Genomic DNA, 26,330 nt, shown 5'->3' on the forward strand with positions numbered 1-26,330 from the left:
GAAAGTCTACCTATGATTCACTTTATTACCCAGTCGGGGGGGTTCTGAATGATCCATTTTACTGCACAATTAGGGGGTTGTGACCCTGCATTTTAGCACTTCAGAGAATCATGGCCCCTGCTGAGAGAGAGGATAGAGAGAAAAACTGCGATATATATCCATCAGGCTGCTTTGCTTTCTAAGCTAACTGCTGAATATCCTGTGGGGCCAGGCAGAAAAACCGTATTTTCTTGTCTTTTCAAATTTCCTTAAACCAAAGGCTGGACTCCAAGTAATTTCGTTTGGAACTAAACAGCTCATCCCTTCTGAGTACAAAAACATGACTCCGCCTCGCCGTAGACCGGAGGAGGAAGAAGCAGCGCCAGGGAAACCCGAACCTGTCTCACCGGGGCGGTCCCAGGCCAGCCCAGCCCACCCCAGCCCGCGCCAGCTACCGGAGCTCCGAAATGCTGCCGAGCCTCCTCCGCCCCAGCCGACTCAGTCCCAAGGCTGGCTGCGGCATCACGTGACCCGCGGCGCGGCCAATCCGCGCAGCCCTCTATGCTATTCAAATCGGCGGCGGGGCCAACGGTTGTGCCGAGACTCGCCACTACCCGGGCCGCTGGGCCTGAGTGTCGCCTTCGCCGCCATGGACGCCACCAGGCGCTGACAGACCTATGGAGAGTCGGGGTGTGCCTCCCGGGCCTTATCGGGCCACCAAGCTGGTAAGACAGCTCGGATAGACGGGACCGGTCAGCGAGCTGACGGCGGTCACCACTGTCCGCAGTTTCACCTGGACCGTTCGCAGTTTTACCTCGGTTGGAGGGATGAGTCCCAGGAGCCCTAGGTTCAGTGAAAACGCTGGCGAGGAGAAGTAACGGGTATGCGACCTTTGCCAGACTCACCGCTCCCTCTGTTTTGAGGATCTGAGTCTCAGGTCCGAAAGGAAGCACCGCGCGTAGACCGCACCAGACTCGCTTTGAGGAGCAAGTCCTGTGCCCTGGGGGCGTCTTAGAATATTCCGATTTCGCCGCTCACCCCGTCTGATTTTCTGCCCGCCTCACAATTAGGGAGCAATTGGGAGTGAGCGCCAAAGCTTTGTAGGGTTAGGTTGTGGGCAAGCCCGAATGTGACAATTTTGTTTATTGAACCCATAGAATTTAAAGCAGGATGTACCGGCCGAATAGCACTAGGAGAACAGCTGCCTGTTTCAAAACGGTATTTCTGAGTACCCGTCAGTAACCACTGCTGGCGGCTCCTGAATTTGCATGTATAGCACTCCCAACGCGTTTCGTGCCGTTGGGTCTTCAGTTCTATGGGATACTGTGGTACTGGTTATGTGACGTTAGGGGAGTCCCCTACCTTCTGCGAGCCTGTTTCCACACTGGTAAAGGTTACTAATACATGCTCGCCTTAAGGGGTTTCCCAGGAGGATGCTGTTTTTGAAAGTGTGTTGTGATCTGCAGAATAACAAGCATTTTCCTCTTAGGAATGCCCTTCAGGCGAGCATGTATTATTAGCCCTACTTTACCAGTGTGCACACTGAGGCTCACAGACGTTACATGCCTTCTAAAGTCACATCAACAGAAAATGGCAGAGGTAGAATTCAGATCTTCCTGGTATGGCAATCTCACATGGATTCTGCTACTTAGGAAGTTATTGGCCATATTTATCAATATGAAGGGTGGAATTTAGGACAGGAAGGAACCTCAATCAGGTAGTCCTGCCACGTAATTTAAAACCCATTAGATGAAAGTAGTATAAACCCGCTGAAAAAGAAAACATGCACTGAATGCTTACTAGTACTTCACATATATTACATCATGTTATCATTCCAATAAGCCCATTCGTTAGGTCCTTTTGTCCCTGTTTCGTGGTTAAGGAGATTGAGGCATAGAGATTGAAGATAGGCCCAAAATGTCATAAACAGTAGTGGCAGAGCTAGAACTGGGAAACTAACCCTAGTAGTCTTAACTCCAGAGCCTGTTCTTAAAACCACTACCCTGTACTACATCTCAGGAAAGCCATTCTGTAATCTCCCTTAGTACAGAGACCCTTTCTGTCATTTTTATTACTGTATCCTCAGGCCAGTGCAGAGTGAGCAGCTCAATATCAGTTTCTTGGATAAATAAATATATAAAGTGGGAAAGTGTGGAAAGAAAACAATATAATCATCAAGTTTTCAGCCCTTAAATTCTGTCTTGTGGTATGGGGGCCACATAGGTTAGAAAAGCAGTAACATAGCTAATAGTGGCATAATGGGTTGCAAATTAGATTTGACCGCTAACGTAGGATTTTTCTATTAAAAAGTGATGTGTTTATTCTATACCAACATCACCTCCATGCTCCACCGTTAGAGCGGTCATAAATGTAGAGGTCTGGCTGATTTGAGGACAGTTTAAAAAATATCATATCTTTGCAAAATGTACATGTCACAGGGTCATTAAATATGCAATGGACTTTCATCTTACTTAATGTATCCCATCTGTTCTATGTTCATTACAGGAATCTTCACAAAAGTGATGCTATAGTAAATACATAAGCCATTTTTCATGTTAAAGATACTTCACCAGTAAAACTATTGCCTGCCATAAGTTTTGTTTGGCCAGCACAGTAGTTGAGAGTACAGGTTCTAGAGTCAGTCACACCTGGATTTGAATGCCTACGTTCATCACCTAGCTGTGTGACCTTGGTCATTTTATTAATCTCTCTGCTTTATTTTCCTTATGTGAAAAATGAGAAATTAATAGTACCTTTTCATAGAATTGTGATAATTAAAGTGAAATAATGAATGTGAAGCACAGTGCTACCAACATTAATATTAATTGAGGTAAAAAACAAGGATGAATGTTTTCTATATTGATTGTAGTTCTTCCTTATTTCTAGGTTTCTTAAACAAGCTGATAAGCCAATGAAGTGCTTCTAATAAAAAAACTATTACATAAAAATATTACTACAGCACTAGAATTAATAAAAAGAAAGCAGTGTAAGATGTACTTTCTTTTTTTTTTTTTTTGCTCTTGTTGCCTAGGCTGGAGTGGAATGATGCGATCTCAGCTCACTGCAACCTCCACCTCCCAGGTTCAAGCAATTCTCCTGCCTCAGCCTCCCGAGTAGCTGGAACTTTAGGCATGCGCCACCATTCCCGGCTAATTTTGTATTTTTAGTAGAGATGGGTTTTTACCATGTTGGTCAGGCTGGTCTCGAACTCCCAACTTCTGGTGAGCCACCACGCCCAGCCAGATATAAAATTTTATGTGGCACAAATAAGATGAATGATTCTTCAAGAATTTTTATGATGTAATCAGATGTGAATTAAAGAATTATCTTTACCTAATGTACTTCAAATCAATATGAGATTTAATTTTTCTTCAAATTTTTAAAAATATTTTCCTTCTTTTTACAGTGGAATGAAGTTACCACATCTTTTCGAGCAGGAATGCCTCTAAGAAAACACAGACAGCACTTTAAAAAATATGGTAATTGTTTCACAGCAGGAGAAGCAGTGGATTGGCTTTATGATCTATTAAGAAATAATAGCAATTTTGGTCCTGAAGTTACAAGGCAACAGACTATCCAACTGTTGAGGAAATTTCTTAAGAATCATGTAATTGAAGATATCAAAGGGAGGTGGGGATCAGAAAATGTTGATGATAACAACCAGCTCTTCAGGTAATGAACAGATATGTAACTGTAAAACTGAATTACTGTAGTTTTATCTCTACTTATATTTTTACTATAACAGCAGCTTCTTCAAAGAAGTAATATTTCTTTGGAAAACTATTAATGCTCTCAGTTCAATTAAAATCATTTAGAAAAATTATAATGTGAAAGTTAATTGCTACAAAATTTAAAGTTTTTAAGTGTTAGCATATATAATAAAGTAGGGAATTGGAAGGGAAATAGTGAGATATTATCACTTCTGCATATTCTGAACACTTTATAACGTTTTAAGGACATATTACTGACCTTAGTTGCATAGTTTCTAGATTTATAAGTTCACAGATCCTTCCCTTCGAACATTTAATTTAAGAATACATGTAATATAGTAATAGCAAATCTTACATAACAAATAGCAGGGCCAGGTGAGGTGGCTTATGCCTGTAATCCCAGCACTTTGGGAGGCTGAGGTGTGGGGATCAACTTGAGGCTAGGAGTTGAGACCAGCCTGGCTAACATGGTGAAACCCCGTCTCTACTAAAAATACAAAAAATGAGTTGGGTGTGGTGGTGCACACCTGCGACTGAGGCACGAGAAGTGCTTGAGCCTGGGAGGTAAGAGGTTGCAGTGAGTTGAGATTGCACCACTGCACTGCAGCTTGGGCAACAGAGCAAGACTCTCAAAAAATAACAATGATAACAGAAGAAGTATACCACAGGTTAAAGAGAATATTTATTAAGCAGTTAAGATATAACAGAAACTCCATTTGATGATTTACATATGTGTTCCTACTTAATTGCTGTAGTAGCCAAGCAGGGTAGATATTAACCCCTTTTAACAGATGGGGAAACTGAGACCATGCTTCAACAAATCTTGTTCTGTCTGCCTGAAATGTTTTTCCACTGTACACATTTGTCAGGCTAGTAAACTTATACATTTATTTTAATCTCAGCTCTTTCATAACCTCTTCTGTGGAGATTTTCTGACTCCCACAGGTCAGCATAATTGCTTTTTCTCTTATGACTTACGGTTCTTTGTTATATAGCCATTAAAGTAGGCCTGTGGAATCTAATGTCCATGCTTTTTTTTTTTCTACATTAGGTACTTTTCAAATGAAATGTCTAAGAATTTATTGTTTCCTACGTACCAAAAATGGTTTATGTCGTACAAGTAAACTACAATAACAATCATGAATAATCCATTTTGTATAGCACTCTACAAATCTTTCCTGTCTTAACTACTGCTCAGTTATCTTTGTGGGCTCCTTTACTGCTGCTCATCCTTTAACTCGCCCATCTTCCTGCCCTTGTCTTTACTTCATCTTCTCCCTAGGCAATCTCATGCCATGTCTTCACCTACTTTTCTTAAGACTTTCAGGCCTCTCCTGAAATATCTCTCCTGAGCCTTCGGCCCATTTTTTTCAACTGCCTCCTGGAAAGGCACTTCAAATATACCATATAGAAAAATGACTATCACCCCCTAACCTAAATTTTGTCTTCTTAGGTTTCCTATCTGAATAAATGGCATTGCCTTCCCTCTGGTTGCCTTGATTCTTTCCCTTTCTTCTCCTTTAAATATGATTTAGTCTATTGTGCTGCCTAAGTAGTTCTCTGATCTTTGCACATCTCTCTCCAAGATGAATCTTCTTTTTGTTAGGCTATAATTCTTACCTGGATTTCTCTTTATTTGTTTTGTTTTTGTTTTACTTGGATTTCTGCATAAATCCTCAACTAGTCTCTCTGCCCCTAGTCTTTTCTGCCTCCCGGGCTCAAACGATCCTCCCGCTTCAGCCTTCCAAGTAGCGGGGACTACAGGCGCACACCACCATGCCCAGCTAAGTTTTGCATTTTTTGTGAACATGGGGTTTCACTGTGTTTCCCAGACTGGTCTCAAACTCCTGACCTCAAGCAATCCACCCACCTTGGCCTTCCAAAGTGCTGGGATTACAGGCATGAGCCACCACGCCTGGCCTCTCCTAGTCTTTTATGATGGTAACAAAACTATAAAGTATGTAAAAATAAAGTTTACCAAAAATGTGTAAGACCTTATTGGAGAAAAGTATTAAATTGTATTAAATAGAATAAATGGAGAAAGATACCCTGTTCATGAATGAAAATACTTAGTATCATGTATATACAAGTCAATTCCTCCCAAAATGAAATAGAAATTCAGTGCATTTTCATTCAAAACTTCAATATAGTTTCTTTGTGGAACTTAATAAGCAGATTCTAAAAGTCATTTGGTAAAAGTCTAAGAGAATTTTGAAGACCAAGGTCATACTTCTGAGGTCTTCAAACTTTTGAGATCACTACAAACTTTTTGAATAAATTTGATGTATGAGGCCAGGCAGGGTGGCTCACACCTGTAATCCCAGCACTTTTGGAGGCCGAGGCAGGAGTGTCACTTGAATCCAGGGATTAGAGACCAGTCTGGACAACATAGGGAGACCCTGTCTCTACAAAAAAAAAAAAATTAGGCATGGTAGCACGTGCCTGGTGCCTGTTGACTCATCTGCTTGGGAGGCTGAGCCTAGGAGATTGAGACTGTAGTCAGCCGTGATCATACTACTGCACTCCATCCTGGGTGACAGAGAAGAAAAAAAAAAAGATGTAAAAGATACAATAAAGTGAAAAAACACCAAATCACATATTGTTTATATACATTTATTAAAAATATAAAAGCATGGAAAAGAAATACAACTATAGGCTTATTTTATGAAACTATAAGTTTATATTTTACTCTCAGGAAGAGGGGGATATGAGTGAGCAAAGAATTTCAGTTTTTTAGAAAAAGGAGTTATTTACACTCCCACCAACAGTGTATAAACATTCCATTTTGTCTGCAACCTTGCCAGCACCTGTTATTTTTTTATTTTTTAATAGTAACCATTCTGACTGGTGTGAGATGGTATCTCATTATGGTTTTGATTTGCATTTCTCCAATAATCAGTAATATTGAACTTTTTTCATATGCTTGTTGGCCACATATATGTCTTCTTTTGAAAAGTGTCAGTTCTTGTCCTTTGCCCCCTTTTCAATGAAGTTGTTTGTAAATTTTTTTAAGTTCCTTGTAAATGCTGGATACTAGAGCTTTGTCAGATTCATAGTTTGCAAAAATTTTCTCCCATTCCATAGGTTGTTTGTTGACTCCATTGATAGTTTCTTTTTCTGTGTAGCTCTTTCATTTAATTACATCCCATCTGTCAGTTTTTGCTTTTGTTGCAGTTGCTTTCGGCATCTTCATCATGAAATCTTTGCCCATTCCAGTGTCTAGAATGAGATTGCCTAGGTTTTCTTCCAGGTTTTTTATAGTTTTGGGTTTTACACTTAAGTCTTTAATCCACCTTGAGTTAATTTTTGTATGTGGTGTAATGAAGGGGTCCCATTTCAATCTTCTGCATGTGACTAACCTGTTATCCCAGCACCATTTGTTAAATAGGAAATTGTTTCCCCCATTGCTTGTTTTTGTCAGCTTTGCTGAAGATCGGATGGTTGTAGGTGCATGGTCTTATTTCCGGGCTCTCTATTGTGTTTCATTAGTCTATGTGTTGGTTTTTATACCAGTACTATTTTGTTTTGCTTACTGCAGCCCTATAGTATGGTTTGAAGTCTGGGAGCATGATGCTTCCAGCTTTGCTCTCTTTCCTTAGGATAGCCTTGGCTATTTGGGCTCTTTTTTTGGTTCCATATGAATTGTGGACAACAGTATAGTGATTCATTAAAATCCTAAAATCAGAACTACCATTTAACCTAGCAATCCCATTACTAGGTATATACCCAAAGGAATATAAATCATTCTGTCATGAAGACACATGTACACGTATGTTCAGTGCAGAACTATTCACAATAGCAAAGACAAAGAGTCAACCTGAATGTCCATCAGTTGTATACTGGATAAAGAAAATGTGTACATATACACCATGGAATACTATGCAGCCATAGAAAAGAATGAGATAATGTACTTTGCAGGAACATAGATGGAGGTGGAGGCAAACTAACTAAGGAACAGAAAACTAAATACCACATGCTCTCACTTACAAGTGGGAGCTAACTGATGAGAACACATGGACACATAGAGGAGAACAATAGACACTGGGGCCTATTGGACGATGGAAGGTATGAGGAGGGATAGGATCAGGAAAAATGACTAATGGGTACTCGACTTAATACTTGGGTGATGAAATAATCTGTATAACAAACCTCCACAACACAAGTTTACCTATGTAAGAAACCTGCACATGTACCCCTGAACTTAAAATAAAAGTTAAAAAAAATAATAAAGGAGAAGTCGCAAAATGTCAACAATTACATTGGTTGCCAGTTACATACATGGGTATTGTTTTATTATATCTTTGAAATATTTTATATTAAAATAAAAGGAGGCCAAAATATTACAATCAAAAGAAGCAACAGAAACTAAGTTCCACAATGTAGGACAAGCACAAACAAAAGGGGGAATATACAAACTGGATAACTCATCAAAGAAATTTAGAAAATGTAGCACTCTAGAGCCATTTTTTGTGTAAGCAATACCCCTCTACCAGAATTGACCCTAGTAATAACCCTGAATTATCCAGAAATAAAGTTAAAATATGCACAATGTACTAAAGAAAGAAGAAACCTATTTTTTTAAAGATTTAATGGGAAAATTTATTTGTCTAGAATCTTTATTACTTGGTAGTATTAATAAATCAGGCTCTTTATGTGAATTTTGAAATAAATAGACTCTAAAAGTTTGTTTCTAATCTCACCTTATTTAATTGCTTATTATTTTTAAACCAGATTTCCTGCAACTTCGCCACTTAAAACTCCACCACGAAGGCATCCAGAGTTGCAAAGAAACAACATAGAGAACTTTTCCAAAGATAAAGATAGTATTTTTAAATTACGAAACTTATCTCGTAGAACTCCTAAAAAGCATGGATTACATTTATCTCAGGTAACACATCCTTTTACTAATTACTAGTTTAAATATGATTATGGTATACTCAATAATAGAATCATTAAAAGTAAATGATTCTTTAATATTTAAATCCAGAACTGAAACCTCCTAACCTACATTACGTTCTGAAAATGTATGTATAAAATTGTTTGTGACCCATAGAAAGAATAACAAAAATGGTAGTGAGACATAATTGAAAACAATAGTTATATAATTTAAGTGTGTTTTGGTTTAAATTGATTTGAGGGTGCTAGGGACAACTGCAAAATTAAAAACCCCATTACCGTGTTACATTATTTCTTTGGGAGACACTTTATAGCTCCACAATGGACTGATAGTAATAGAATTATTGTTGCTTTCAGTATTTAAAAATTTGAGCATACCAGATTAAACCAAAATAATCCTTTTTTCAGGAAAAGGCCGAGAAAATAAAGCATAAAATAATCAATGAAGATCAAGAAAATGCAGCTGATAATAGAGAACTAAGCCAGGAAGATGTTGAAGAAGTTTGGAAATGTGTTATTCTGATCTAGTAAGATAAAATTAAGCTTTAATGAAGTTCCTGAAGTGTTCTGATTATTATTTTGACATTTACATCAAAATATGCAAATGAATCAGAACAGATTAATTATCAAAGGTTAGAATGCAACCTGTATATGTGTTTTTAAATAAATACTCTTGTTATAGCTTAATAGAGTAGAAATTGAATGCTTTGGTATGATTCACCTTTTCTTTGAATCAACATTGTGGCCATAGTTTGGGATATATATTGTAATCCTTTTAAGATTACTGAGATAAATACATTTGAAAGGGGATACTAAATATAAGTCTTTAGAAGTTAAGAAAAATAAAATATTCTGATGGCTTTGTTTACTAGTCATATTCATTCATATGTATAATCTATCCTATTTACAAAGACAAAAAGTTAATATTCTTTCTTCTATTTAGCCTGCAAACCATTTTAGGTGTGCCATCCCTAGAAGAAGTCATAAATCCAAAACAAGTAATTCCCCAATATATAATGTACAACATGGCTAATACAAGTAAACATGGAGTAGTTATACTACAAAACAAATCAGGTTGGTATTAATAAAATAATTAGAACTTTTAAAAACTTGCCAACAAGGTTGCAAGTAGTGTAAAGAGAGACCCAAATGTTGAAAGTAGAATACTTTCATGGAGCATCAGAGGGGCTATCATAAGTGCTTTAGTAATAACAGTGGAGTAATTTATAAGTGAGTATTATTCATGCTATTATAAGAAATATTTTATCTGCTAAGATAGATTTATGCATGGTATTAAAAAAATGACAAAGTTAAACATCCAAAAGGTATACAAGTATAAGAAAAGTTTTGATTAAGCACATTTTTGTTGAGGGCTTCCAACATGTCAGACATTGTGCTAAAGTTTAATGATAAGATAGAAATGGTCCATACGCTCATGAGGCTTACATGAGTAGTTATGTACAAATTAACAGGAGTCAAACATATATACAAAACTGTAATAACACAACAAAATAAGCTCAGACTTTAAAGATGAGGATTCTAGGATTCCTAAAGATGAGGCTTTTTTGTTTTATATATTTATATAGTTGATTGATTTCAGATTTAGATACAAAAATCAGGGAAATAATTCAAGCTAGATAGATGTATTAGAAAACTTAGATTATGAGAAAGGTATCAATAAATCTCAAAATTGTAGCTAATGTTTTTGTGCTAAGTTTCTGGCTGTGGAATTAACTGACATATATTACTTTGATTTTCTTTTTATGGGCAAGAACTTTGAGTTTTTAATTGTAGGAGCAAAAGGTAATTGTTAAAACTGATGAGTTTGCTATGTGGCTTATGCATGTGGCTGTAGACCAGTCCCTTCTTCCATTATCTAAAATAACATGGTTAACAGTATATGCCCTCATTTAAGATTTCTATTCTTTGTAACCCTGTGTAAAAAAAGTGCTAGATTTCTATGGAACATATTTTATTCAGTAGCACTTGAAAGATTTTAAGCAAACTTCACTATAAAAGGAGCATAATAACGACATACAGTTCATTTCAATCATAGGTCTCACCCAAATCATTAATATTCAAATAGCATAGCAATAGGCAGAATAGAAACAAGGATGAAGCAAAGGTAGTGATAGTAGATAAAAATGAATGTGGAATTTATATCTAAACACTCCCTCAAAATAATTAATCCTCAATTTGGCAGTATTTAATTGTTATATGTAATATGGATCAAACTCAGAATCTCTATAATTTTTTCAGACTTTTTCTATTTTAAAATATTGACTCGATCCTGTGTCTTATTAAACATATAATACTTTTTAATCCTGGTAATACACACATATACAAATGTAACATGTATGTGTATGTGTATAGATACATTTAATTGCACATAAGCGTGATATTTTGAAATATACTGTCATAAAAATTGTATGGTTTACTTAGTAATATTTTTCTTTTTGTGTAGATGACCTCCCTCACTGGGTATTATCTGCCATGAAGTGCCTAGCAAATTGTAAGTTAAATGTGTGTGTGTGTGTGTGTGTGTGTGTGTGTGTGTGTTTTATATTGATAGTATTTAACAAGAACCAAGGAAATTTTTAAAATAATTTATTAAAGTCCTGATAAAATTAAAGTATATCATTTATCTTGATATATAAATCAAAGTCTAATGGAATTTATTACATTATGAAGCCCTTAACTTTTTCTGTTTAGAAAGAAGGTGATTTTTTAATTCAAGCATATTATTTATGGTTTAGTTCACATAAATTATAAAGTCATAGCCTAGAGGATCTCAAAGGATTTTTTAAGTGAAATCCACACTAATCGCATGAATAAGGCACAGAGTTCAAATGGCTTGAACTCCATGGGATTTCTATAGTGTAGAAGCATAGAATACTAGATATATTAATGTGACTTTATGTTATTAAAAAAAAGGTTATCTGTTATTCTATTAGTTTGTTCTCGTGCTACTATAAAGAAATGCTTGAGACAGGTAATTTATAAAGAATAGAGGTTTAATTGGCTCATGGTTCCACAGGCTTTATAGGAAATATGGCTGAGGAGGCCTTAGGAAACTTACAACTTACAGTCATGGCAGAAGGCGGAGGAGAAGCAGGCATGTCTTACATGGCTGGAACAGGAGGAAGGTTGTGTGCGGAGGTGGTACACACTTTTAAGCAACCAGATCTTGTGATAACTCACTCAGTATCACAAGAACAGCACCAAAGGGGAAATATACCCCCATGATTCAATCACCTCCCACCAGGCCCCACCTGCAATACTGGGGATTACCAATTTGGCATAAGATTTGGGTGAGGACAGATCCAAACCTTATCAGTCACTAATCCAGAAATTTTTTTAGCATTTAATTGATCGAGCTTTTTCATCATGATCAGTGATAATTGATTTTTGTAACATAAAACCCTAGTATGAGTACAAAATCCTAATTTTTTCAAAGTTAATTTTTTAAATGTACAAAGGTATAAGCTAAATCATCAAAAGCTAAATTATGTTTTAGTTACAAATATAATTTTCTAGTTCATATAAAATTAGCGTTTTCTAAAATGCTAATAGGGATTTATTAATGTTGAGGGTAACTTTATATTCCTTTGTTGTCCACTGGCTGTCAATATGATAAAATGACATTGAATAAATAGCAATAAAGTAAATACATTTACAGAAACATTTTATTTGTCAAATTAAGATAAAAATCTTTATTATGAACTTAAGACTTGAATTTGTCTTTCTACTTTCCAAGTATAGTTAAGTATTCTTCTCTTTCATTCCTTTGCTCACGGTTAGGAATTCAGATAGGCATACTGACAGGGATTTCTCTGACATCTGGTCTTTAGGGAGCCTGTCTTCCTTCTCTTTCCAGTCTATGTAATACCTAAATGATACCAATTATATAACTTACTGGATTCCAAATTAGCAACAATGTATTTAGCCAGAGGCACAGTTAAGACTTAACTTTACTTGTTATTGGATCCCCTAGAGTAATTCTGTGAGATGTAAGAATTAGTAATCAGTATACCATCCCAATTTTTCCAACAGAGAAAACCAAAGCTTAGAGTATCTTCTTTTAGTGCAAAGGAGCTACAGCTCAAACCTGGATTCTCTATAAATTCTATATTTTTAATATTTTAATTCCTGTAAACATGTATTTTCTTAGAGAACTTTCTAATGATTATCAAATCTTTTATTCCACATACTATTTCTTATGTCCTTAAAAAAATATCTATTTTGCTCTATTGTTAAGATTGGGAATTGTTTTCTTTAATTCTTTTTAGTGTGTTCTCACATTTGTATGTCCATACAAAAGTTTGGAAACAGGGAAGTAAGAAATAGTATTTGGACTTGGGAAGAGAAACATTTTAACTTGAAAGATAGTATAATGGCTCTAAAACCTGGATGCACACCACAGTCACTAAAGAGACTCTCCAGAGATTCTGAAGTGGTTGATTTAGTAGGTCAGGAATCTTTAAAAAAAAAAAAAAAATGCCCCCGGAAGATTATTATAGTGAAGGTTCTCAGGTTAGTGTTTGGAAACCACTCAGTTAGTGAACTAGAAGCAAACATTTCTAGGTCAGTAAATTTCTGGCCCCACCTTCATGGATTCTGGTCTCCATAGAGGAGTTTGTATTTTTAATAGGTACATTGGATGATTCTGTGATATAATCCATGAACCACACTTTAAGTGTTGTTGGAGCTAAAAGTCCTGGTCCTTGCTCTTATTTTACACTGCTCTAACTTCTAATTCAAACTTTGCTACCAAAGTCTTTTTCATCTTGGGCAAGGTACTCTTAGCCTCAGTTTTCTTATCTATAAAATAAGATCAGATCTTATTTTTGAGGAAAAAACAAATGAGTAAGTATGATTATTTCAATAGTTGTGTAAAGCTTAAGAAACAACAATGTAAAGATATTATTTAAATTCATTAAGGCTATGTTTCATGTCAGACAAAATGTATTCATGAAAATGTAAATTTACACAAAGACAATTTGAAGGAATTATTTGTATTATCCAAATATTCTTTCCTTTACAAAATGAATTACAGTAAAATCTTAGTAAACTAAGCTTCCCTAATGCTTTTAAAATGATATTAAAATTTTACTTTTTGTATGATTTTTCAGGTATACAAATGTTAAAATAAAACAAAATACTAGCAATTGACTGCTTCTAGTGGAAAGATAATGAGGAAAAATGAGATATGCCCTTTAAATTTTTGAACGGTGGCAGAATTTGTTGTTAAACATAACTCCTTCATGAAACACAGATTTTATACTTTTTGTATTTAAAAATTGTATTTAAATTAAAATATACTTTACCTTTTTCTTTTGCCTTCTACTTCTTAGGGCCAAGAAGCAATGATATGAATAATCCAACTTATGTTGGATTTGAACGAGATGTATTCAGAACAATCGCAGATTATTTTCTAGATCTCCCTGAACCTCTACTTACTTTTGAATATTACGAGTTATTTGTGAACATTTTGGGTATGTATGGATTTTACTGATTTTAGTTCATTTTGTTAAAGTTTTCACATTTCTTATAATTTAGAAGATCTAAAACCATAGGTAAATATGAAGGTGGCAGCCTACAAATTATTTTAAAATTCAGTGAAATAAGGTCCCCAGGTTACTCATACTTCCACCCAGCCAACTACCAATTCGGGACTTCCCTCAACCCCCTACCAGATTCAATAATTCACTATAATGATTCACAGAACTCAGAAAAGCACTTTACCTATAACTGTTAGTTTATTATAAAAGCTAGATCTCAAGAATAGCCAAATGGAAGAGTTACACAGGACCAAGGTATGAGGGTAGGGGTGGCACAGAGTTTCTCTACCCTTTCTAGTCATGTCGTGATCCCAGCACATCCATGTGTTTGACCAAGCTAGAAACTCCCTCAGCCTGCATATTTTAGAGTTTTAATTGAAGTTTAATTACCAAGGCATGACTGACCAAATCGTTGGTCACTTTTGTCAATTGAACTCAATCTCTAGCCCATTTCTCCTCCCACAAGGTTGTAGTTGGTGATGAAAATTCCAACCATGGCCAGCCCTCAGTTACCTTAGCATGAACTCATATATGCTGAAATAGGCTTGTTATGAATAACCAAAGACCTTTATCATTCAGGAAATTCCAAGGATTTTAGGAGCTCCATACCAGGTACTAAGGACAAAGATCAAATATATGTATTTTATAACACCACAATTGTCTTATATTTATGAGGTTTCTAGTACTTGCAGACTGAGAACAGATATTTTTAAACGTATTCTGGCTCAATCCATTTAATTAGGCTCTTGAAATAATTTTTTAAAGTTATATTACAAGTGGGAAAACCACTCATCTGTCTTGCACGTTTGTAACCGAATGTTGCATGTGTCCTATTTAAGTGGCTTCTGAATTAAGCAACTACTATGTATACTATACTAACAACATACACTGTAGTAATGCTTTATTTTTTAACTTTACTATTGTTTTTGTTTTATTTTTGTCCACTGTCATACAGTTGCATCTTAATTTTTGTTTCATTTCCTGGTAGTTGTTTGTGGCTACGTCACAGTTTCAGATAGATCCAGTGGGATTCATAAAATCCAAGATGATCTACAGTCTTCAAAATTCCTTCACTTAAACAATTTGAATTCCTTCAAATCAACTGAGTGCCTTCTTCTCAGTCTGCTTCATAGAGAAAAAAACAAAGAAGAATCAGATTCTACTGAGAGACTACAGATAAGCAATCCAGGATTTCAAGAAAGATGTGCTAAGAAAACGCAGCTAGTTAATTTAAGAAACAGAAGAGTGAGTGCTAATGACATAATGGGAGGAAGTTGTCATAATTTAATAGGGTTAAGCAGTATGCATGATCTAGCCTCTAACAACAAACCAAGGTGCTGTTCTTTGGAAGGAATTGTAGATGTGTCAGGGAATTCAAGTAAAGAGGCATCCAGTGTCTTTCATCAATCTTTTCCGAACATAGAAGGACAAAATAATAAACTGTTTTTAGAGTCTAAGCCTAAACAGGAATTCCTGTTGAATCTTCATTCAGAGGAAAATACTCAAAAGCCATTCAGTGCTGGTTTTAAGAGAACCTCTACTTTGACTGTTCAAGACCAAGAGGAGTTGTGTAATGGGAAATGCAAGTCAAAAGAGCTTTGTAGGTCTCAGAGTTTGCTTTTAAGAAGTAGTACAAGAAGGAATAGTTATATCAATACACCAGTGGCTGAAATTATCATGAAACCAAATGTTGGACAAGGCAGCACAAGTGTGCAAACAGCTATGGAAGGTGAACTTGGAGAGTCTAGTGCCACAATCAATAAAAGACTCTGCAAAAGTACAATAGAACTTTCAGAAAATTCTTTACTTCCAGCTTCTTCTATGTTGACTGGCACACAAAGTAAGGCTGTTGCTCTCAATGCATGCAATATTAACTTTTAGTGTTTACTAACTCTGTGTTTTGCTTACCTGGCTTTTATTCCTTGAAGTTGCTTAATTTTTTTTCCTCCAAGAGGAATTATTATAAAAGACTTTTGTCTATGATGTAACCAAGATTTATTCTATTTACCTAAAGCACTTATTTTCTTGTTTGCAATTTCATTTATTCTGAGTCACTTTATTTGTAATAAGTGAAGAATTTTTATACTTAGAAATAAGTTGTAAAGAAAATGAGAATCTTACCATGCTTTAGAGGAATGTAATTTCTAGAAATAGTTAAAAGAAATGAAATACTAAGATATTATTTTACCTTCTTTCTATAGGTGTATATACTGGTAGTATGAAAGCAACTAGTGTCATTGATGATTTTTGGGGGGGGTATTTTTGTATTCTAGGTTTGCTGCAACCTCATTTAGAGAGGGTTGCCATCAATGCTCTACAGTTATGTTGTTTGTTACTTCCCCCACCAAATCGTAGAAAGCTGCAACTTTTAATGCGTATGATTTCCCGAATGAGTCAAAATGTTGATATGCCCAAACTTCATGATGCAATGGGTACGAGATCACTGGTAAGTTGATTTCTTACAGAAAGAATAAATCTGATTCATAAACCAAAATAAGAAGACCAAACTATGTAAAAGTACTACTCAAATGATGTCTTAGTCTTAAAGTGCTGGATTCTTAGGTTGGAAAGGCTCTTTACCCTTTCCTAACAGCAGAATTTTAGTGTATTAATCTTTTGTACACACTCATTATACTTTCACATGCTGGTGTTAATCTTGACTGAGGATTTTGCCTGCTCATTCATCCTGAATCACTTCATAGTGATTGACCAGTCAGAACATGTTATGTTGCCTTGTGCCAGTTTTGTTTGGTGGATAAGGAAGAGGAAATGTAGGTACTGTTGAAAGCTTAAGGAGACTGTAACTGTGGAAGTAGAGAACTAATGAACTTAATACAGTAAGTCAGTGTTTCAAAGAATATAGTGATAGGAAAGTAGGTCATTGTGGACAAGAAGTTGGGAAGCACTATTGCCAAACAGCCTTAGGCTCCTTGTGAGAATGAGGACAAGGGCATTCATATGTCCTTGACATATGAATTGATAATTGATTGGAAATGAACTCTTGAAATAGTATCTTTAGCCGGGCACGGTGGCTCAAGCCTGTAATCCCAGCACTTTGGGAGGCCGAGACGGGCGGATCACGAGGTCAGGAGATCGAGACCATCCTGGCTAACACGGTGAAACCCCGTCTCTACTAAAAAATACAAAAAACTAGCCGGGCGCGGTGGCGGGCGCCTGTAGTCCCAACTACTCGGGAGGCTGAGGCAGGAGAATGGCGTGAACCCGGGAGGCGGAGCTTGCAGTGAGCTGAGATCCGGCCATGGCACTCCAGCCTGGGGGGCAGAGCGAGACTCCGTCTCAAAAAAAAAAAAAAAAAAAAAAGAAATAGTATCTTTAATCTCTCTCTCTCATTTTTTTTAAGTCACCACTTCCTCAAAATGCAACTTCAATTGACAAGAGGCTTTTATAGCAAGGAATCTAGAGTTATGCTTTCTTCTACTTGTTATTAAAGATAGTTCTTTAACAATGACAGTCCTAATATAAAGAAGAGGAATTATTCTTGAGAAATTATAGCACTATTAAAAAGCATAGGAAGTTTATAGAGGAAGACGTTTTCAGAGACATGACTGGGAAGGTGATAATTTTGGTTTTGCACTTTTAGGATTTGAAGTCATAGGAACTCTAAGTGAAATTTATCCAGCAGAATGTTGGAATTATGAGCCAGGTGAAGAGAGATCAGGGGAGAAGGCAAATTGTTTTGGTCTTTTACATAGGGATAGTACTTGAAGCTATGAGAGTAGATGATCTCTACAAGGCTGAGAATGTGGAGAAAGAGCAAAAGGCTGAGGTCTAAGCCATGGAAGGAGACAGGAAACCCTGACTGATGTGTAGGAATAAAACTGAAAATCTATCAATTCTGTAAATATGCTAATCCTCTACTATGTATGAAATATTTAAAACAGAATTCTGATTTCTAAGTATTTTAGAATGAGGTGTGTGTGTGTGTTACAGTTAGAGGGTTGCATAGATATAAGTGAGAGTAATGAGAGTAATAAGTGATAGTAATTAATTTTATCCCAGGATTTGAAGATCCCATAAGATGGAATTGAAAAATGTGTGTTTTAAATTGCTGTCTAAAGACTGACAGAATAAGCATTTTTAAAAACTATTTTCCAGCATTTCAAAAGCTAAGTGGCATCAACTTTGCAACCACTTATGAATATAAGTGTTCTATATGTTATACATTCTCCTGTTTTGTGTTTTTTTGTGGGGTTCATTTAATGTAATTAGTTATTTTTCTCTGACCATCTTTAAGCTTAAGCAACATATATATGTGGTATTAATAGAACCTATGGTGTTTACTGATAAAATTGTGACAAAATTGTAGAAAAACCAAAGCCTTTATAATTCTTGGGAATTACATTAAGGATATACTTTTTTTTTTTTTTTTTTTTCTGGTTACACAGGATCATGCTCTGTTACCCAGGCTGGAGTATAGTGCTGTGATCACAGCTCACTGCAGCCTGGAATTCCTGGGCTCAAGAAACAGGCACGTACCATCATGCCTGGCTAGTTTTTTATTTCTTTGTAGATACAGGGTTTCACTATGTTGCCTAGGCTGGCTTCGAACTCCTTATCTAAAGTGAGCCTCTCACTTCAGCCTCCCAAAGTGCTTAGATTACAGGTATGAGCCACCATGCTCAGCCATGGAAAAACTTTAAAAAGGATTTAAGTATAATCAAATTCTTACATTTCTAACTGTATAAATCATTGTCCTCATTTTTAAACTGAGGGCTGCTTATCACTTTATCCCAATACTTCACATAATGCTACCTGGAAATTACTGATATTCTAGTTTGTATGCAACCTTAGCTTTTTAAATTCACATCTTTTAATATTTTTCTAGATGATACATACCTTTTCTCGATGTGTGTTATGCTGTGCTGAAGAAGTGGATCTTGATGAGCTTCTTGCTGGAAGATTAGTTTCTTTCTTAATGGATCATCATCAGGAAATTCTTCAAGTACCCTCTTACTTACAGACTGCAGTGGAAAAACATCTTGACTACTTAAAAAAGGGACATGTAAGTATTGTGAGTCTTAAAATTCTCTGCAGTAGTCAGTTGCAAGTGGCAAACTCATCTCACAGTAGCTTAATCAAAAAGGGAGACTTTTTCAGCTCCCGTAAACAACCTCTAAAAGTCAGGAATGTAGACAGAATCTGGGACTCAAATAGCTGTATGACTCTTTCCATCCCTCCATCTCTTATTTCTGTGTTGATCCTGTGTTTGACAGTGGCTCCTTCACATGATGAGGAATGTGGCTAGTTGAAGTTCATGAGTTAGAGCCTTACATTTGCAGTTCGAAGGAAAAAGAGTCATTCCTCCATCTCCAATTTTAAAAGCTCTGAATATAAACTCTTAGCCTAGTTGAGGTTAAATATGCATCGTTTAGGTAAGAGTGAGTAGGATGGAGATAGGGCCTTACTCTGATTGGTTCTACACAGATTAAAGGAGAATTTATTCTTCACAAAAGGTGAAGGTAGAGGGGTTAAAATGGAAAGGAATTATTAAGAGAAGGAAAGAAGGAATACTGAGCAGCCAAAATAACAGACATCTACTGTATTGTCTTTGGCTGCCCAATACATGTTTATGTTTTTCCCATACATACCATTCTAATATTGCCCTGGCTTATAATTATAACTATCTCCTAGAATTTCTTTCTCTTATCAGAAGATGTTAGAAGCTCTGCCTATGTCCCTAGGCCTCAAAACAAAAATACATGAAAACTAAAAATATTTCAGTAAATATGCTGATCATCTACTATCTGCACTGTCGGAACATTAAAGTCTTAAGATGAATTAGAATAATACTTAGATTGTTATTTTATAGTTAAAAGAATAAAATCCATAGTTAATGGTAATAATTATAACACCTGTCTTTATTTAATGCTTATAATGTGCTGAGCCCTTTATATACATTTTCTTATGTAATTTCCATTTTAATGATGAAAAAACAGACCAAGAAAAGTTAAATACATTGTTGAATGCTACAGACGAAGTAGATTATGGAGCTGGGTTTAGAACCTACTGACTTACACACCTCTACTGCATAATACATAGTTTTTTTAATGTGCTGAATGTTTGATTGGTGGTAACTTAATAGGTGCTAGATCCCGTCAAAAGAATACTTTATCATATAAGAACATGACCAGAATTAACAGAGTTATATCATTTTGTTCACTACAGATTGAAAATCCTGGAGATGGACTATTTGCTCCTTTGCCAACTTACTCATACTGTAAGCAGATTAGTGCTCAGGAGTTTGATGAGCAAAAAGTTTCTACCTCTCAAGCTGCAATTGCAGAACTTTTAGAAAATATTATTAAAAACAGGAGTTTACCTCTAAAAGAGAAAAGGAAAAAACTAAAACAGGTAAGAGAATGAGCAAGTTCTCAATTATGTAAATATTTTCTAATCTGCTATTCCTGGTTGTTAATAACATTTAGAATCTACTTTCTTATTTTAATATTTTAGATTTTAAGTTTGAGGTATATGGACTATATATTATGATGTATTGTATATGTGCATTAACCTAAAACATGTGAGTACCTACCTGATTTTGCTCTTTATCCTGAATTTTGAAATAATACTAACAATAATAATATATACTCTCCTTTTCCACTAGTATTTTGTATAATTATAGCTTGGATTAGCCTGGGAAAACAATTATAAGGTATGGATAGGTATCTTTGAGTGACTTACCACTATGTTTTAGAATTTTTAGCTCTGAAAGCCCAGTAGCCACATGATTTTGGCACGTCCAATTCTAAGTCTGAGACACTCAAAGAAGTATGAATACTAGATGCCTATGCCCTTCATAGGTTTTACCAGTGGGAAAGAAGATCTGGAATTTAGAGGGATAGTTAACATCAGAAGAGAAAGAATCCTATAATGTTAATGTTAATGAGATCTAAGAGATCTTATAGTATTCACATGAGAAGAGAGAGGGAAAGGCAAGGATAAAATGAAAGGATACTAATCTCTATAATACTTCTTTGAGAAAGACACTGAATTCTTATAAAATGTTGAGCACTGCTTCAGCTGGGGAAATAATGTTAAATACCTTCTAATTTCTCACCTCATCTTTAAGTTTCAGAAGGAATATCCCTTGATATATCAGAAAAGATTTCCAACCACGGAGAGTGAAGCAGCACTTTTTGGTGACAAACCTACAATCAAGCAACCAATGCTGATTTTAAGAAAACCAAAGTTCCGTAGTCTAAGATACTAACTGAATTCAAAATTATGTAATACTTGTGGAACTTTGATAAATGAAGCCATATCTGAGAATGTAGCTACTCAAAAGGAAGTCTGTCATTAATAAGGTATTTCTAAATAAACACATTATGTAAGGAAGTGCCAAAATAGTTGTTTATCAATGTGAGACTCCTAGTAAACTAACTAGATCTCAATTGAGAGCACATAGCAATAGGTGATACCAAATACTTTTTGTTTTTAACACAGCTATCCAATAAGGCTATCATGATGTGTGCTAAAATTTTATTTACTTGAATTTTGAAAACTAAGCTGTGTTAGGGATTAAACTATAATTCTGTTTTTAAAAGAAAATTTATCTGCATGCGTGCAAGTTCTGAAATATTAGCTAATGAATTAGTTGTTTGGGGTTACTTCTTTGTTTCTAAGTATAAGAATGTGAAGAATATTTGAAAACTCAATGAAATAATTCTCAGCTGCCAAATGTTGCACTCTCTTATATATTCTTTTTCTACTTTTGATCTATTTATATATATGTATGTGTTTTTATAATATGTGTATATTTTATCAGATTTGACTTTGCCTTAAATATTATCCCCAACTGCTTCAGTCATTCATTTGTTCAATATATATATATTTTGAATTCTCATTTTCGTAATCTGTTAGAAGATGGGGATATAAAAGATGTATAAGGCAATCATATATTCATTCAAAAGATATTTATTTAGCAACTGCTATGTGCCTTTCATTGTTCCAGATATGCAGAGACAATGATAAATAAAACATATAATCTCTTCCATAAGGTATTTATTTTTTAATCATGAGAGATACACCTATCAGATGCTTAAAATAACAACACTACCCACTGAAATCAGGGTGTATAGAATCATTCAGCTAAAGACTGACTTCTATGATGATGGAACAGGTCTTTAAGCTAGTGGTTTTCAAACTGGTACAGCACATTAGACTCACCTGAGGAGTTTTAAAACAGTCTATATGCCCAGGGCCTAACTTATACTAATTAAATCTGAATTTTGGGGATGTTGTATAGGGATTAGTATTTTTTTTAATCTAGGTGATTCCAATATTCAGCCAACTGTGAGAATCAATGGCCTAAATGCTTTTCATAAACATTTTTATAAGGGTCAAGATAATGGCACATTGATTTTTTTTTTTCATTGGAAGAAAATGCCTACCAAGTATAAATGACTCTCATCTTAAAACAAGATTATTCAGGTTTCTGCTGATTGACTTGGTACAAAAAAGCAAGTTACCTTCTATTTTTTACTCTAAGATTGTTTCATATGTATTCCTTAAGTGTAAAGAAATATATCATGCCTGGGTTGTAATGAAATCTTAATGTTTAATGACTATTCTTATTTCTCAATGTAAATTCATACTATTTCTCTATAAAACGATAGTGTTCATTTAACATTACTGATTTTTATTAAAAACCTGGACAGAAAATTATAAATTATAAGTATGACTTTATCCTGGCTATAAAATTATTGGACCAAATTGAATTCTTCCTAAGGCATTTATATACTAAAACTTTTATTGTTTACAGATATGTAAAATGTGGATTATGTTGCAAATTGAGATTAAAATTATTTGGGGTTTTGTAACAATATAATTTTGCTTTTGTATTATTAACAAATATATAAATCATAAAGGCAGGAAACTTCCATTTGCATTAATGTGCATGCAATAGAGATTACAAAATACATGGTACAATGCTTTAATAACATCAACTCTGCCAGTCAGGTTTGAATCCACTGTGCTATTAACTAGCTGGTAAACTCAGACAAGTTATTTAACTTATCTAAGCCCCCTAAAATGAAGATTATAATAGTACCTCTCTTTAGGATTGTGAGGATTAAGTAGGATAATGCATATAAAGTGTTAGCACAGTGTCTCGCATGGAATAAGCACTCTATAAAGATTAGCTTTTACTAGAATCGCCTAGGATTATAGCACTAGAAGAGATCTTAGCAAAAATATGGTCCCTTCTGTTGCTTTGGACAGACATGAACCAAAACAAAATTATGAACAATTGATGAGTCTTAGTTAATAAGTTAATAACTATCTTTTCATTATGAGACAAAGTTTCTGAGTATGCCTACTCGTTGAAATTTTTTAATCTAGTCGAGAGGGAAAATTTGATGAGGAAGGAAGGAATGGATATCTTCAGAAGAGCTTCGCCTAAGCTGGAGCATGGATAGATTCCATTCTAACAGAAAGATCTTTAAGTTCAAATATAGATGAGTTGACTGGTAGATTTGGTGGTAGTTGCTTTCTCAGGATATAAGAATCAAAATCAACTGCTACAAGTAAAGAGGGGATGGGGAAGGTGTTGCACATTTAAAGAGAGAAAGTGTGAAGTCTAATTGTGGGAATGCACAGGTTTCACCAGATCAAATGATGTCTGGTTATTCTGTAAATTATAGTTCTTATCCCAGAAATTACTGCCTCTACCATCCATAATATCTTCTAATTGGTATCATATAATGACCCACTCTTCTCACATTATCCAAACAGTTATGTGGCATTTAGTAATGGAATGTACATGGAATTTCCCACTGACTTATCTTTCTGTCCTTGGGAAACTTAAACTCTGAATCTTCTCATCTATAAAATGTGAATTAAAGTATCTACCTAACTGAGTTGTGATTGTAGCGAAAGAAAGGCAATATATTTAAATCTTGAATTTAGCAAGCCCATGCTCAATTTTTATATCCTTTCCTCTTGCTTTGTATTGACTTTAAGATCTCTACTGATTAAAAATTTTTATATCCTTTCCTCTTGCTTTGTATTGACTTTAAGATCTCTACTGATTAAAACTCTTTTGCTATCAAGTTTCTTTTCTTATATTTCACAATATATTTTCTACCCTATCAGTGGTAATATTTTTTACCTCATTTTTGGTGAAATTAAAAATGGTTATGGAATTTTATATCCTGGTAATCTGTACCACCAAGAGATATACCACCCTTTTATTTTGAAAGTGGAGAGAGAGAGAAAATGTGTGTGTGTGCATGCGTGTGTGTGTGTGTGTGTGTGTGGTGTTATTGTTGAAGTATTTCTGGGAAAGAAATGAAGGATAGCTAGTTTTAATATTAAATTGAAAGAAAAATCGTTTCACCAAAATAAATTTAACAGTTCTAAATACAGTAAGTACAGCAACTCAGACTTACGTATTTACTCCAAATTAAGTTTTATAAAGGATTTTTTTGTTTTCTCAGAACTGGGAGAAATATATATATTAGTTGTTTTTATGTCTTCTGAAAACCTCTCAGAATGTGTACTGAGGAAACAATTTATAAGACAAGTGAAAGTATTGTTGACTTTTGCTCATTATAAAAACTCACAATTTTTCTATCAAAGCCTAGCTTCATGTATATTAGTGGACTTCCAAATTGTCCTTTCTACCATAAGCAACTAGGAAATGAGATAAAATATATGAAACAATGCTTTTCAAACATTGGACTACAGGTGATGCAGGGCTATGATCCCCAAGAGAGGGAAAACAGGTGATGAGCTTTGTGATTTCCCCAAATTATTGCCTGAAGGCAGTTGCCAGCAGAGGAACCAAACTAAAGCCCAGTGGTCTCGCTGCAATTGAGAAACCAAAGATGACTGAGTTCAGAATGACTCAGGGAGCTGCAGAGAAAAAGCTCCAGAGATCTGTAGAGTAGTCCTCCCTAGAGGTTTTTGTTGAGTATTAATTAGCATGGAGTAAAGGAAATGAGTTGAGTGGTAATGTAACAAAGCCAAGGAAAGAATGATTGGAAAGCAGTAAATAGTTCCTGGGTCTCACAGGGCTAAGAATAGTTCACATTCCCATCAGCCAAAATGGAGAAAGCTTGTAACACAGGGGACATTGGGTGGCATCGTCAACATGGTTGTGCTTTAGTAGCAGGGCCAAATAGTTTTAGAATAAAAGTAATTTGCTATGGATTTACTCTAATATTTAAAAGCAAGCCTTAAAATGTTCAAATTAGTCTTCAAGTAGCACTGTGTGCCAAAACAAGGTTTCCCACTCAAGAAACAGAGCAAAATCCAGCATTCAGCAATGTAAAAATCACAATGTTGATCATCCAATCAAAAATTACCAGACATGCAAAGAAACAAAAAAGATGAGAGTCAAGAGAAAAATGAATCAATCAAAACATACCCAGAAATGGTAGAGGTAATGGAATTAACAGGCAAACTTCCAAGGAGTTATTATAAATATAGGATAAAAAGGAAATCAGAAATAAAGTAATAGAAATGAAAGACATAAAAAAGATCCAAATAAAAAATTCAAGAAATGAAAAATGCAATATCCAAATTGAAAAAAATACATGGAATGAGATTAAGAGAAAATTAGATACAGCAGAAGAGACGTTGGTGAATTCAAAAATAGCAATAGAAACTAAAATAATATATACAGAGAAAACAAAACTGAAAAAAAATGAAAGGAGCTTCAGTGAGCTGTGTAAAAATACGAAACATTAACATGTGCAATTGGAGGCTGAGAAGGAGAGAAGAAAGAGGGAGAACACAAAATTATTGGCCAAAAATAATGACTAATTTTTTTCTAGATGTGATGAAAAACTCACAGAAGCTAAAGTAACCTCAAAAAAAAAAACCATAAAACCACACCAAGCAACATATAATCAAGTTGCTGAAAACCAGTGATAAAAAAAAAAAAATCTTAAAAGTAGCCAGAGACAAAACATACACAGAGGAACAAAAAGTAAGAATGAAGGTAGATTTCTTGTCAAAAACTGCAATCCAGAAAACAACTGAGTGATATGTTATTGTAGATTTGCTAACTTGGCTGTGAGCTTCTTAGGACTACTCCTGGTTTTGTCTTAGGTCATGTTCCCCACAATACTGAGACAAATGTTTGTGTTTATGAGGTTTACTTGGGAATGACATTTGTAAGAAAGTGATGGAGGTGGGATGGGGCAAAAGAAAAAATTTA

General features: G+C 35.1%; 1 protein-coding gene across 2 annotated transcripts; it reads left to right on the forward strand.

The window, feature by feature from the left end:
- Window positions 1–530: 530 nt before the first annotated feature.
- Window positions 531–21,530, forward strand: DEPDC1 (DEP domain containing 1). Of its 2 annotated transcripts, XM_015142097.3 has the most exons (12): window positions 531–704; window positions 3,386–3,651; window positions 8,421–8,577; window positions 8,994–9,112; window positions 9,529–9,659; window positions 11,050–11,097; window positions 13,940–14,080; window positions 15,135–15,986; window positions 16,420–16,592; window positions 18,993–19,169; window positions 20,333–20,518; window positions 21,237–21,530. In XM_015142097.3, the coding sequence occupies exons 1-12, from the start codon at window positions 657–659 to the stop codon at window positions 21,375–21,377; spliced, it is 2,439 nt and encodes an 812-aa protein (XP_014997583.3). In that variant the 5' UTR covers window positions 531–656; the 3' UTR covers window positions 21,378–21,530. The 2 variants fall into 2 exon arrangements, with proteins under 2 accessions (XP_014997583.3, XP_014997594.2); XM_015142108.3 differs by lacking the exon at window positions 15,135–15,986 and having other exon boundaries at window positions 21,237–21,460.
- Window positions 21,531–26,330: the final 4,800 nt, after the last annotated feature.

Source organism: Macaca mulatta, chromosome 1 (genome assembly GCF_049350105.2).
Source record: "Macaca mulatta isolate MMU2019108-1 chromosome 1, T2T-MMU8v2.0, whole genome shotgun sequence".
Classification (NCBI taxonomy): Eukaryota; Metazoa; Chordata; class Mammalia; order Primates; family Cercopithecidae; genus Macaca; species Macaca mulatta.